Raw genomic sequence first — 14,912 nt, 5'->3', positions numbered from 1 at the left:
CAAATTTTACATTCTTCCTTTTAAATAATATGGTTGACTGAAAAGGGAGGCTTTGAGTAAATGCAGGAAGTCATTCTATATTAAATGCAGTAGTTTGGCTATGTGTACTAATACTAAATTGTGTTCTAATAGATTTTTTTTTTTCTGTATGTTGCATCCTCCTACACCAGTCAGTATCCATCCAAATTGCTGTATAATACGATTCCATTTTTATACATTATACCTTACTCTCATTAGCAGAAAGACTCTGCCTGGAATCCAGCTTAGAAACCTAAACAATTTCCCCCCCTCACTGGAATATTTATTAGAAACATCACAGGGATGTTCCTTTTCTTTTCTGCAGTTGGAAAGTGATCAGTGAATTCTGTGATTAAGGCTCAAAATAGTGTTTTATGTTCTCTGTGTGAAGAATAAAATCCCACAAAGTGTATGATAGGCAGGATGTTTCTGCTGGAGAATTGAAACCGTGTAAGGCTTAAGGGTGAAAGGTAAAAAGAAAAAGTAATACAAGGTAAGAAATTATAGGCGTTAATTTTTATCTCCATTTTATTATGATTTCACTTTGTGTTCCTTGCAAATTCTGTTAAGTCCTGAAAGGATTTTGCTGTGCCTCGGACATTTGAAAGGGAAGCCAATGAAGAAAGAGTTGTCCATGCCAGAAAAAAATAATCTGAAATTAAGAAATTCTTTCAAAAAACCCCAAAGATTCTAGCTTCTGTTTGCAAATTTGTGAAAATAAGTTCTAAAATGCAAATTGTATTTCTCAAATAATATAATATTTTTTTCTGGGTTTTTGTCTTTTCAGCCACACTGTGTACTGCTTGCCTCAAAAGAGAATTCAGCCCCAGTAAAGCTTGGTGGCTTCGGAGTAGCAATTCAGTTAGGAGAGTCTGGGCTAGTTGCTGGAGGTAAGAAGGTTTTTTTTGAAGTTATGTAATATTATGCATGTTGTACTGCAGAGTTCTGTTCTTCCAGCACAGCCTGACCTACAAAACAAGAGCGCAAAAATAATCTTTCACTGAAGACTTTTGTTAACATTATAAATGCACACAGTTAATCTAAATTGCTAGTAGAATGTAACATTTTTGTACATATATATGTTGAGTATTAAATCCCTCTAAATGTTATTCAACAGGAGCTTACACTGGTTTGATCAAAATAAAATTGAAAAAAAGCAAAGAATTTCCCATTTTAATACAATCTTTGGCATAATTCTTCTATGCTTGACAAATCAAATAAAATAAAAATGCTATCAGGATTGAAATGTATGTCAAAGCAATTGAGTAAGCACTTACTACAGCATCCTCAGTGCTCCCCTACGTTTCTTAGGCAATTTCTGTCAGAATGCTACGCTGTTAAATAGCAAAATCTTACTAGTTTTCACACGTGACTCTTTTCTGTGTTTTAGTATTTCATTGTAATTATTGTATAAGACATCAATATCTTGATACGTATGTATATTTTTTGACTGTGTTTTGTTTTCTGTGGATTTTATTTCCTCTAGCTGCCTTCCATATTGTTCCAGACAATAGGGTTATGCTTTAATAAGCCTGCACAGATGAAGACCCAATCAATTTTCTGATGCTTTCATTGCCAGAGTAGGAGACCACAACAAAAGATTTTGTTAGTTTTCATTTTTTTTCTTCAAAACAAGTAACTTCTTCTCAGTATCATGCTTCTTCAAAAACTCAGATTTCCTAATCTAATCACTTATAGGTCTGCGTCAATTTGGCTTTTATATGCTCTTTAAAATAAAAATCAAATCCATTATAAGCATACCAGCAGCTTCCATTATCTTCCAGATATCGCTAATACCCTGGAAATATCCAGGTATCTTATAACCTAGAGACCTAGACACACCTTTTCAAACAAAATATCCATTCAGTTAAGCTGCTGTGGTTTCCTTAATAAAGAGGTCACTCCTTTCTTTACTTTTCCTCTGTTTCTCAAATTTTTTTGTACCTCAGCCACTGCTTTTTTTAGTGATAGTTCCTACACTTTTGTTTATGATTCTCTCATTTTTCTTCCTTATATTCTTACTGAGCAACTTTATCCATTTCTTCTGTTTCAGCTACTCTTCTGGAGGTAGTCAGATACAGTGTGCTTTCTTTCAGACTACTAGCTGTCTCGCAAGAAACCTCAAGTTCGACTTGGAAAAAAAATCCTGCATTTTTCCCCAAATTTGTCATGTCCTTCCTTTCCTGTTATCATTCACTGTTCTGCGATCCAACTCATCGTTCATGTGCTCAGCCTCCATGCGGTTATCAGTACTGGTCTGGTCTTTCCTTTTCTATGTAAAAGTGTTTTCATTCCTTTCTGGTTCTGTTTGCAGTACTTACAGAAGCTTCTTTCTTAAGCCTCATCAGCATAATATTTCTCTGTATCTGTATCTTTTGCCTCATCCATCTCAACTTCTGCCATATCAGTCTGCCGCCTTTTTTTCTTTTTTTCCTCTCTCTTAACTGTCATTCCCAATTTGTAGCCTTTCATTAGCAGTTGTTACTTTCAGCTTCAATTTCCTCTCGCTTTCAGGGATACCCAGAGTAATTCCACTTCATTTATATACCAAAGAAGGTCACAGTTCTACTACTTGTTTCAAGCTTTCTCCTTAACAGATTCCTTATCTCTTTCTTCTCATCTTCCATTCCAGTCTTTATACCACAAACTACACCTGTTACCTGGCAATTCTTTTCCGTTCCAGATTCCTACCTGAAGGCATATTACTAGACAGTTCCCTACACAGCACTTGCAAGATTTTATTTCTTCAACTTTACAATATCACCCCATATGAAAGTTAACAATATTGTTTGTCTGAACTGGGCTATAAATTTCTTGTAAAAAAAAAAAATTATCTACATATTTGTTTAAGTAAGTCATCCATATGCCCTATGGATAAGTTTTGGGATGTAATAACAATAATAATAAATTACAGGCACGACTTATTTCTCAATAGTCTCCTAAATTAAATAGAAACTGCCTTATACTTACAGAAAGTGCAATACTTACTAATCTTTCTGTATCTAGGTAATGTGTATTACCATGATATCCTAGCAGAATATACTCATTACTAGTGTAAATCCCTATGTAGATGACCCAGGTGTTCAAGAAAAGAAATCTTTTATCTTTATTTTAAGTTGCTTGGAGTAGTTTATCTTTTAAACCAGAAAAGGACAGCTTTCCTTTAGAAAAAGCACGTCAACATTGAAAGTAATGTAACTGTAGTAAAGTTCAACTGATAGGACTCTTCCCTTAATCTTGCATAAAAACCCAGCCATTACACAAAAGCTCTTGAATATCTCTGATGGTCACTCTCTTTTGTGGTAGTATTTTTCTCCTAACATAGGAGTTGCTATATCTAAAACATTCAGAGGTTACCAATGTTCTAAAGATTATTTTTTTTTCATGCATTTGCATTTGTGCCATTTTGCTTGCCTTTTTACATTGACACACCTGTGCCTGACAAGACCAGATTGTGTATAGCCTAGGAGAACACAAATAGAAGGGGATTTTCTCCCTCAATGTCTTCGAAGCCTGCCTTCTAGGGTACAGCTTTTGCTTTGTTTGGGACTACGGAATTTTTTTAACTTAACAAAAAGACATCTTTTTTCCAGTGTGTGTAAATTGGTTTTTTTGGGGGAAAGGGAATTTTTGTAATAAAGTTATACTAAGTCCCAGGTATTGAAAGTAGACGAGTCCCAATCTTTTGATGTAAGTCCAAAGATAGACTTCTGTTCTTTAGAAGGGCTACAACTACAGTGTTCTTTCAAGCAGATAGAGGATTATTTAACAGAAGTGTAAGGGAGGTCATGATAACAAGCTATGACATCATCACAGTATCACTACGGTTGGAAAAGACCTGTAAGATCATCAAGTCCAACCATCAACCAACACCACCATGCCCATTAAACCATGTCCCACAATGCCATGTCCACACGTTCCTTGAACACCTCATCATACTAGATGTCATTAATGAAAATGTCTGTGGAATAGATTTTAGGAACATGACTGTATTTTATCAGCTAACAACCCAGCAGAGTTTATTTTTAAAGGAGTTTAATTATTATTCAGTAACAAAAAAAAAGACATAGCCGTAACTCATTTTTTATAAGACCAGAAGGGAAATGTAAGGAAATACTTTTTGTTCCACTGTGTTTGCCCATAAGCTACAATGCAATGAATAAGAAGCATGTGTCATCTTCTGAGTTACAGGAAATTGTTTTCATGAGCTACCAGTCTCTGAAGGTCTCTTCTTGCAGTTCTTATGATCCGAAGTGGAAAGTTTTGCTAAGTGTATTCATTTGAAGCATTGAAGTAGGTACTTTAATATGGAATTCTGGCAGTATAGACAGTAGTTACAGATCATCATAATTTATAAGTGAACTCTTTTACGCAACAGGATGTAGATGGGAAGCAGTCCATGTTTGCATGGTTATGATGCAGCTGGAGTAGTGGAACCTCTGGGAAGTCAGTGATTTAATAGAGCAATCTCATATTACGATCTCTGTCTTCTTCCTTGGACAACTTTTCTTTCACAATGTGGTATGAATTGCCACAATATTTTCTTAAATAAATGTGACATCAGATTTATCAGATAGCAAATATCTTGGATGCTAAATCTTGGGATTTTTAGCTAGTATGTGGTATAAAAGTCTGAAGGAAAAAAAGCCATTGAGTTCACAAGTGCTATTTCCTCCACTTAATCTACTTATTTTCTCCTGGTTTCAAGAAGTGCAAAATAAGATAACTGTATAGACCTAAATGTTATGAGGTTCTATACTAACTGTCAAGTCTTATCTATGGATAGTTAACTGCTTTTTTTTTACCTTTAGCAGCGAAATGTCACAGGTACCATGATGCTAATCCAATCCCGTATTGATTTTTATGTATTATTAGTTAGCTCCCCTAAGTTGTTTCAGAATCCTATAGTATCTTCAGGTATCCCAACACAACTGTCATCATCTTACTGGAAAACATCTTGTATGTTCTTAGTAGAAGTACAACTCATAAATATCAAATGTTCTTCGTTCTTCATCAGCTAGCCTTTTAAACTTACTACAAAAATAGCAAAGGAAGGCATTACCACAAATTTCCCTGCAAATAAGACTATGGAATTGGGGGGGAGGGAAGGTGGATTTTTTAAGTTCCTTATTTTTGTTTCGTTCCCATCGATGTTAAAAGGATCATAGAATCATAGAATGGTTTGGGTTGAAAGGGACCTTTAAAGGTCATCTAGTCCAACCCCCCTGCAATGAGCAGGGACATCTTCAGCTAGATCAGGTTGCTCAAAGCCCCGTCCAACCTGACCTTGAATGTTTCCAGAGACGGGGCATTTACAACCTCTCTGGGCAACCTGTTCCAGTGTTTCACCAAACTGGATCTTCTTGGTGGGTTTATAAAACCCAGTTTAAAAATCATATTTTTTGAAATGTTGGTTTTTTACACTGCATAGACTTTTTTCCTTTTCATCATCAATGTCTGAATGATATAGCAAATCTTTCTTTTGTTTTCCAAGGAGAGGTAAATGTTTGTAAGCTGAGGTCCTACACTAGTATTCTGCTTTCACTTAAATGGTAGTGTTTCTTTCCTCTGCAAAGCAAGAGCACTATTTCACTTTTTTTTTCCCCTGAAAAATAAAAAAAAATGTGAGCATCTTCAATGCTTTGCCTCTGATAGACTTTGTTTTATTTAAAAGATACAACTGTGGTTTATTGTCTCTCAGAAATTCTGCTTCACATCTGGGTTGATTTGAGAGTGCTTACAGGAGGCTAATGTGTTTAAAAGTCAATTTAGGTTTACTTCCTCCATCACAGTTTTATGGCTGAAAAGGCCATTGAATCAATTATTATAATTTGTCTGGTTAACATGTGATCTTTGCTTTGTTCGTTTTCTGGACACTAATATCCAGTTGTCCAGTTGTCTGCTGCTGCATCTTTTAAAATACATTCTCTTCAGACAATCTTCTGTGCTGAAGCTGAATTGCCTTTTTTCTTTTCTTTTTTTTTTTTTAATCTATTCATCTTCTCTGTACACCTGCTTTAAACATCTCTATTGTCTGGAGTAATGTGGAAAGGAATTAAAAGTAGTAAGGTATTGACCAATCTGATCTGTTGTGTGTGATTCTTCGATTCCTTCCACATTATTCTGGACATCCCACTCTTTCAGAAACTCCTTAATTTATGAACATATTTCTTATTACACTATTGTGAGAGGTCAGATGGTGATGTTTATTAGTACCTCACATTTTTTTCCTAAAAATTATTTGTTCCAGTTGTTTCCTTATACATCGTTCAGATACTACTGCTGTTGAAAGACTCTCCTTCTGATATCTTGGTCATCAATCCCCTGCCTTAGGGATGACAAAATCTGATTGGGTCTCTGTATATGCTCTTCTTCTTGTGGAAAGCATAGCCCTATTGTCTGGAATAATATGGAAAAGAGTCATAGAAACTAAATTGTCAAAGGTAAGTCAAAATTTATCTTTAGTGCTTGTGAATGATATCAGATTGACAACACCTGAAGACTGAAGCTCTCTGTTTATCCACAGGAAAAATCAGCTAAATTAGCAATTTTGTAAATTTCCAGACTACCAACATGCCTCAAAACTCGCTGATAAGAAAGCTTACCTCTAGAAATAAGATGTCTAATTGTCTGTACCTATTCAGGCATTGAGTGCTTCCTAAGTCAGCAAACACTTCGATGTAGTCATTTATTTACAGTGAATTGGATGGAGGCCAGTATAATATTGAATACATACTGCTGCCGAGTTTTCATATAGTGATGATTTTTCAGTTAATGCTACTCTAGAACAGATAAGAAGAACCTAGAAGCACATAGAAAATTGATCCCAGTCTTTCATATCATTTCTTCTCACATACAGATACAACTAAAAACTATGTGTGTGTGCATGCATACAATATTTATTTAAATAAAATAACATTATTTTTTCATGGGCAGTCATTCGAATATGTCCATGACTATTCTTATATTCTGAAGAATAAAAGAGCTGTGGAAAGCAGAAGTTACCTATTAAAGAGAGAAAAATGCTGTTGCTTACTGTTCTTTCTCACACTGGCCTCCAAAAAGATGCAAAGCTTCTGCCAAAACACCAAAGAAAATTCAAAACCTTCTAAAATATTCTAAAACAATTGAAATGTTGAGAACAATTTTAAAATTTTACAGTGGATGTGTTTAGAAGGCAAATTTTCTACTAGATAATGTTCAGCAGAAGTGATACTTGGTCTAAAGAGCAGTGAGTATCCATGATTTTAGAAAACTTTGCTGTCTATAGATTTTATTTATCCTGTTACTGATATCCACCTTAAAGTTCTTGTAGTTGCAGCATAAGAAGAATCCTTATATATGTAGGTTCATGTGTGCACTCCATTCATTTTGCTGAGCTAAGTGCAGCTCAAAAGTGCAGCTCAGCAGTCCTTGCTCAGGTCAGATTTTAGAATAACCTCAAAATCATCATTTGCTCCTTTGATGAACCCAGTGAAGTGGCTAGTTGTCACGAGGATGACAGCTTCCCCAGAGATGACTTTAGCCTTTTAAAGTTTCTAATACATACATACACATATATGTGCATTTTTTTACCCTGTTTAACTGGACAGTTCAGTCTCAACCAATTAAGTTTCTGTTTGTTCTGGGTTTGCTTTTTCATGGAGATGAAATTGTGATTTCCATCACCATCACCACCACCCCCCTCATCTAAAGTATCAGGATCTTGTAATCTGCACTAAAAAGGTTAGGAAACCAAATAATTCTGTAATTATTTTCATTAATTATAATCTAGCAGAAGTAAATGGCAGGATTTTATTAAGTTAGCCCAGCCTTCTTTCTCATTTCATTTGTATTTATGGAGTTCTAATTTTAAAAGAGAGTATTAAGGTTTTGTAGTACTGGGTTTTCAGCATTCTATTAAGTAGCATCCATTTTTCATCTAGTTTATAGCAGCAGTCTGTTGGGGTCTTAAACAGCTGTGTAGAATGTTACCTATTACTGAACTAGTCTAGTCCTTCTGCTTAACATCAAGCAGTTCATTAAGTGGATTTTTATGGTATACTGGTTTTGAACCAGGGCAACAAACATCCAGTTTTTCCACCTGTGATCTAAGTTCTTTAACTTCCAAGGGAGGAGAAAGAAAATTTGGGATGATCAGAGAGGGACGGTGTTTTTTAACCATAACTTCTATGTCTGTCATTTTGTCTGTAAGAGCTCTTGAGTACTAAGTAAACATGCAGCCTCACATTCTGATGTGATATCACCAGACAAAGCAGAATAGGAACCTTGAAGTATCAAGAGGCTATAATTTGTCTATTGTCACACAGAATGTAGGAAATAAACATCAAGAAGCTTGTTATGTTAGAAAAAAAAGTGTCTATGGAAAAAAATTATAACGTGATGAAGGTTATTGCTAATGAACGGAGTGCTGGCAGTGGATGGCTACTGCATAAGAAATCCTTGCATTTTATGTTTTGCCTGCAATTTTGATAAGCATACTGCTGCAAGTTATGTTTGCTACTTGTTGATATTCAGTAGTTCTGTAAGTATTTTTGTATTTCCAAGTAAGTATTTTTTATTTTCCTGTGGTCAGAAAGGGAAGTAGAGAGGGAAAGGAAATCTGAAATTGTTGTCCACCATGAAGACCCCGCTTTGCAAAATTTGGGGAAGTTGATTAATGCTCAGTTTCAAGAAACTATTCTGTTTTGCATATATTTATGAGTGCATATAAATAATGAAGGAATTTTCTTGCTTATCAATTTCTGCAAAGTAATTTTAATTTAAAACTTCATTTGCTGAAGGGGGAGAAGGAAGCAAAACAATATGCACTTTTAATACTCTCTTGACACTGTAGATTACTTACTTAATACAGCCCATGATTAAATCAGGTAAGGTGGTATTTGAAAACTAAAAATGAAAGAAACAAGCTGTATCTTTAGAGGAAGATTCATCTTTTTTTTCCCCATTTAATCGGTATTCTGTATGTTAATACCAGCATAACCATGTGTGGCGGGTTGACCTTGGCTAAGGGCCAAACTCCCACCAGCTGCTCACTCACTCCCCCTCCTCAGCAGAGCAGGAGGAAAAAATAGGACGAAAAAGCTCATGGATCGAGGTAAATACACGCAAACTGCTTACCAGTTACCATCACAGGTAAAACACACTTGACTTGGGGAAAACCAGTTTAATTTATTGCCAATTCAAATAGATTTGGTTAGTGGGAAACAAAGACAAAAATGAAAAGACCACCTCCCCTTTTCCCCTTCCCAGGCTCAACTTTACTCCTTCGCTCCCGAGTCCCTTACCTGCAATCCCCGAGTGGTGCAGAGGGATGGGGAATGGGCGGCTCTGGTCAGTCCATAACAGCCTCTCTTTGCCACGCCTTCCTTCTCGCACTTTTCTCCTTCTTCAGTGTGGGTCCTCCCATGGGCTGCAGTCCTTCAGAAGAAGCCTGCCCCTGTGTGGGTCCTCCACAGGCCACAGTTCCTTCAGGGAATATCCACCTGCTCCCGTAGGGGATCCGCCATGGGCTGCAGGGTGGATACCTGCTCTGGTGTGGGGTCCTCCAGGGGCTGCGGGGGCGTACCTGCTCCACCGTGGCCTCCCCAGGGACTGCAGGGGAATCTCTGCCGGAGCACCTGGAGCCCCTCTTCCACTTCCTCCTGCTCTCGCCTCGGTGCTTACAGGCTGTTTCTCACACTTTTTCCCATACTCCTTACTGCTGGGCAATGTTTTTCCCTTTCTCACACAATTCCCCTGGGGCATCACCATCTTGGCTGCAGTGGGTCCATTTGAATCGGCTGTGTCTGGCACAGGGCAGCCCCAGCCTCCCCTCACAGAGACCATCCCTGCAGCCTGCCACTGCCAGCAGCTTGACGTCTAAACACCTGCAGCCAGTAATGCTATTGTATTGCTTATGTAGCATGTGTTGCTGCTAGTATGCTCTTTTACACCATAGGAGAAAATGAAGGATGGCTAACCCTTTGCAAGGACACATTTTCCTCAGAACAAGATGTTCTATAGGTTGGCCTTCACTGTACTGCAAATGCCCAGCAGACTTAAATGCGTTGGCCAAAAAAAAGCAAAAACAAAACCCAAACCTTTAGGTCTGCTTCTCACAGCAGTCTTTTTTTTACCATGTTCATCTCTGCAATTGTTTACTTAAAACACAGAGAAGGTCCCGAGCTGAGAGGAGTGGCACATAATTACTGGAAATGCACATTAAATCAACTTAGATATCATTTGATACATAGGATTCTTAGTTTCATTAACTACTTGATCCAGATGACTGCGTATCTCCCTGCAGTTTAATGCCTCTTTTAAATAGCTTTGTTTGTCCTTGTGATATCTTGTCTTCTAGTGATTTCTGCTCTTTGTCTTTTCAATAATCGCTTTTCTCTAGACTTCCCAGACTTCATAACAGCAATTAGAAAGCCTGGTAGGAAGGCAGAATCTTCAGACTATATATGATTTTCCATTCATATTGATAAAAAATATTTGAACGAGCTTTATTACCACAAATGTTTTTTTCAATGTGTAAGAAAGGTTACACCTGCTCCAAAATTGCAAACGGGTTTCTCTGCACCCAAATGCCAGGAAGTTTACCACTGAGATAAACAAGACTTGAGTAAGCCAGGCTGCTCTGTGGTCTTGCATGATGTCTTCTGTACTAAAGATTTCCAGACTGTGGTATGCATACCACTAATTTCACATGAGCAGTCTAAGTGATATACAAATACTGTTTGAACAGGCAGGTGTTGCTGCTTATGTACATGCACAGCCTGATACAGAGCTGGAAATGTCGATGCTTCTGCCGTTACAAATTATGGCACCTTAGGGAAAAAAAAGTTAGGAAACCCTTATAGATAGAGATTTGTAGGTGCATGGGAAAAAAAAAAAAAAGGCAAAAACCCCAGAGTTCTCAGCAACTTGCACGTACTGGATGTATATACTTTCCATTTTCTTTCCCTTCCCTGTCACCAGGCATCTAAAAGAGACTTTGGGTCATCTGAGGAGATAATTCTTCCCCTCATATTTGTGAGCTTGAAGATTTGGCTTTGAGGTTTATCAGTTAGGCTGATGATGATGAAAGATACGTCATAAGCCTATAAATTGTGTGTAACCAACAAGCAGAATTAGTAATGTTTCCCCATGTCCATCTCTGTCTTTCTCTGTCCAGAGTAAATATCCTTCCTCTTCCCCCAGTGATGAGAGAGATGAGCTGGACTTGCAGCATCTTGCTGTTTTACTCTTTTTTAGCCTGGGAAGGAACTGCCCCTTTGCTATCATGTCAGCCTAGACTGCATGGACTTTTTAAGATGCTGACCTAGCTTAGTGGTGAGGTAATGTTCCTTTGTCACAGGCAGATTCGTATCATTTGTTTGGCAGAGGGATTGCCTCATAAACTGGGAATGAGAAGGTTTAACACAAAGTCAGGTGAAGTAGTTTGACAATGGTGTTGTTTCTCCTTAAGAATAGTGTGGTAGAAAAGCTACTGTCTTTCTGTCAATTTTTTAATCCTTGTAGATGCAAAAAGGAGTGAGTGGGGACTAGTTAACCGAGCATGGTTAGATCATATTCCTGCGTTAGGTGGTATAAACAAAGGATGGTCTTTACTGAGTAAGGTACTGCCAGATGGTCTCCTAGGTGTTTCTTACCAGTGCTACAACTTAGCTTCACATTCAAATTGTGTGCAGGATAGGCTGGTCTAGCAAGAGTCTCTTTACAAGAGAAGACTGAATTAAATACATGCCATGTGAACACCTCGGATTCTCTAGGCTGCATTGTAAACTCTCCTAGCCAGCACAAAGGTGCTGCAAGCCTTGAATGGAGCCTCTGAAGTCCACTGTAGTATCAGTGAGCAAGAAAAATTTATGAAGGTGGTACAAGTGGTAACAGCTTGCTATAGTTGCGGGTTTTTTCTTCTGTTGGTACTTGGTTGAACCTGGGTAGTCCAAAGACTACAGTATTTGTAAGTGTCAATGATGCCCTGAGCATACAAAGCTTAATTCTTGCAAATCCTTTGCAGTGGAAACAAACCTCATTACAATGGGAAGCCTTTATAGGGAGAGGTAAAATATTTGTTGCTTTTATTTTGCTAATGTATTACATAGAAATTGAATGAAGTAATTCTAATCAGTTTACCCACTCAGAAGATTAGTTGGTACTAAATACGTTTCATTTCCGTGGGTGTACATTCACTACCAATCCAAAATCACTACTGTCCCAGAACCATTACTGTGTGGCACTCATTGAAAGCACTCTGTGAAACAAATTAGCATAATCTTTTTATCTGTGGTGAGATATTGCCTACTTCAAATAAATGAACAACACATTTGCTAGCATTTTGCGTTCTTGTTGGCAGTTTCAGTAGACTGGCTGAGGTTTGGGCAGAGGATCAGACCAAACTATGCTCTCACCAGTTAGAGGCAGCTTTTTCAAGTAAGCAGTGTAGACTAGAAGTCTACAATATCTTTGTATATGCTTTCTGGATAAATAATTCCTGTTTCAAAGGTTGTCCAAATTGATATTTTTACTTTTACATGGCATGTTTCACTGAAGAATCTTAGTGGTCTTATATAAGTCTTGTTTCACAGTCTGCAGGGTAGGACAGAATATTCCTCAATTTATAGAAGTATAAATCAAGCAAAAGGGAAACTACTGATTTGTCTCACTGGATATATTTAATAAATATTACACTTAAGGAAAAAAGAATTGTGTTAGAAGTTTAACCCATGAACAAAACTTATTAAAACTGTTTAATGCAGTGATATTCTTCATTTCCATGTTTGACACACATCATTTTGACTCAATTTTGTTTTTATTTTCATTTAGGACGTGTAGGAACACCTCATTTTATGGCCCCAGAAGTGGTAAAAAGGGAACCTTACGGGAAGCCTGTAGATGTTTGGGGTTGTGGCGTGATCCTTTTTATCCTGCTAAGTGGATGTTTGCCTTTTTATGGAACCAAGGAAAGATTATTTGAAGGCATTATTAAAGGAAAATACAAGGTAAATTACACTATACCTGAGTCCTTTTCCAGTGAGATGAGCTCTGCTGGTAAAATTTCTGGAAGTTGATTTTTGTATTTAGCCTGATGTAAATTTGAAGCTTATAGAAATCTGTCTGTGATATACAGGAAGGGAGATGATTTTTTCTCTGCGGTCTATCTTGTTCCTGCTGTGTTTTGTATCAATGCTAGGAATTAGAATACAGAAATACTTACTCAGATGAAATAATAAATGGCTGCAACAACTAGCCCCTAATTGTATATTGAGCTCAGTAGGATTACATAAAGTTTATCTGGGAAGTATAACATACTGTACGTTACCTTAGGTTTATAGATCATTAAAATTTTTTAATCAACTAAAAGAACTATCATAAAGGCTGATCATCGTATTGCCTTGATTTAAAACAACATGCATGTTACTGCAGAATGCATTTTTCTTTTTAGTACAGTATGTAGTAAAGTGAAGCTGATGGTTCAAAAGGAGCCACTTGCAACTGAAAGCAAATCGATATGCGTGCAAGCTAAGCGTGTTTCACAACGTAAGCATCCTAGGACCATTATGGAGACAAATATAAAGCTTCGACTTCACTATTTTTGCAGTTTCGTCGAAGATCAGTTTTGCTCTACTTTGCAACCAAGGTCATACATGAGCTGTGTATTAGCGAATTAAGAGTGGAAACTCCTAAAACTGTCTGATAGTCTGTAAGATGGTTTAGGAAGTATTTTATTATATGAACTTAAAAGTAGTCTGCTAAAATGTAAGTGACAGCAGTGGTACTGCATTTGGTCAGGAGCACGTTTTTCATTCTTTAAATTTTGTATTCCTAGAAACAGCAGGATTTCGTGATGGCACTAGTTTTGGGATTGCATAGACTGGTAGACGTTCCAGTTTCACTTTATGGAAGATTTCTTTATGGAGTCTCTTAAGTAGCTAAAACTTTCCGGAAGCATAGAAGTTAACTTTTCTTTGTTTAAAAAAAAGTCATGGCTAGCACATTGTGTCTTCTCAGTTCCTTTTCTGTTCCTGTTTCCACAATAATATGTCTATTCAGTGAAAATAGTATAAGGATTTCAAAACAGTCTAGCTGCAAATTGCAATTACCTTCATTTCATTAGAGCTGAAAAAGAAATGACAAATCACAACTATAAATGTGCATTTCATGGCCAGAAAATGTTCCTGAGTGCTCCGATTTAAAGCAATCATTTTTCATAAAGACCAATCTTAAATAAAATTGACCTTTTTAAATGAACAGATTATAACATTGAAAAAGTTATAATTTTGAATTTTCTTTTAGTACCTTGTAAAATTAGAAGTGTACCATCTAAATAAAACTTAACTTCTTCCTAAATTAAAGAAATACTAGAAATAGCTTTTAAGGATAGAATCCTTTATCACAGAAAGAATTTTCTTACTTTAGTATGGTTTTATCGGGTGTCCGTCATCTTGACTAGTTGGACACAAACCTGCATATGCACAAGATGAAAATATATTCTAAATCATCCTTCACATTGTTGTCTCCTGAAGATACAGTTCTGCTCTAGAAAGTGTTGCAATTGCTTGTATTGTTGATCACATGTCAGTATGCTTTCCTACCTGAGTGGCCAAAGATACTTAACTGTTGTAAAGTTGAAAGGAATTTACTGGGAAGAGCCATTGTCCATGATACCTGTGGAACAGGACCAGAGTAGTTCACAACAGGCATTAGCTGACCCCCTTCTTACTCAGCATCACTGGCATGAAATTGTGGGTTGATATAGATAGACTGTCATCCATTCCTTATATTGATTTCAGGATTAGATTTAAGTACTACATTTATCATATGCATAGTTAACTGTCAGACAAAGGCTAATTATTTTTTCTTTTTCTAGTGAAGGGTCACTTTTATCTGAACAAAATGTAGAA

The 14,912-nt window shown here is 36.9% G+C and overlaps 1 protein-coding gene across 5 annotated transcripts in view; it reads left to right on the top strand.

The window, feature by feature from the left end:
* The window catches only part of CASK (calcium/calmodulin dependent serine protein kinase), a 220,299-nt gene that overhangs the window by 122,407 nt on the left and 82,980 nt on the right, over positions 1–14,912 (top strand). For all 5 annotated transcript variants that reach the window (XM_059816928.1, XM_059816721.1, XM_059816994.1 and 2 more), the window contains exons 6-7: positions 806–908; positions 12,835–13,010. In XM_059816928.1, coding sequence (XP_059672911.1) covers positions 806–908; positions 12,835–13,010 — 279 coding nt within the window. The remainder of the gene's footprint in view (positions 1–805; positions 909–12,834; positions 13,011–14,912) is intronic.

Source organism: Gavia stellata, chromosome 1 (assembly GCF_030936135.1).
Source record: "Gavia stellata isolate bGavSte3 chromosome 1, bGavSte3.hap2, whole genome shotgun sequence".
NCBI classification, from domain to species: Eukaryota; Metazoa; Chordata; class Aves; order Gaviiformes; family Gaviidae; genus Gavia; species Gavia stellata.
The sequence above is the reverse complement of the archived record's forward strand: the minus strand, read 5'-3'. Positions and strand labels throughout refer to the sequence as shown.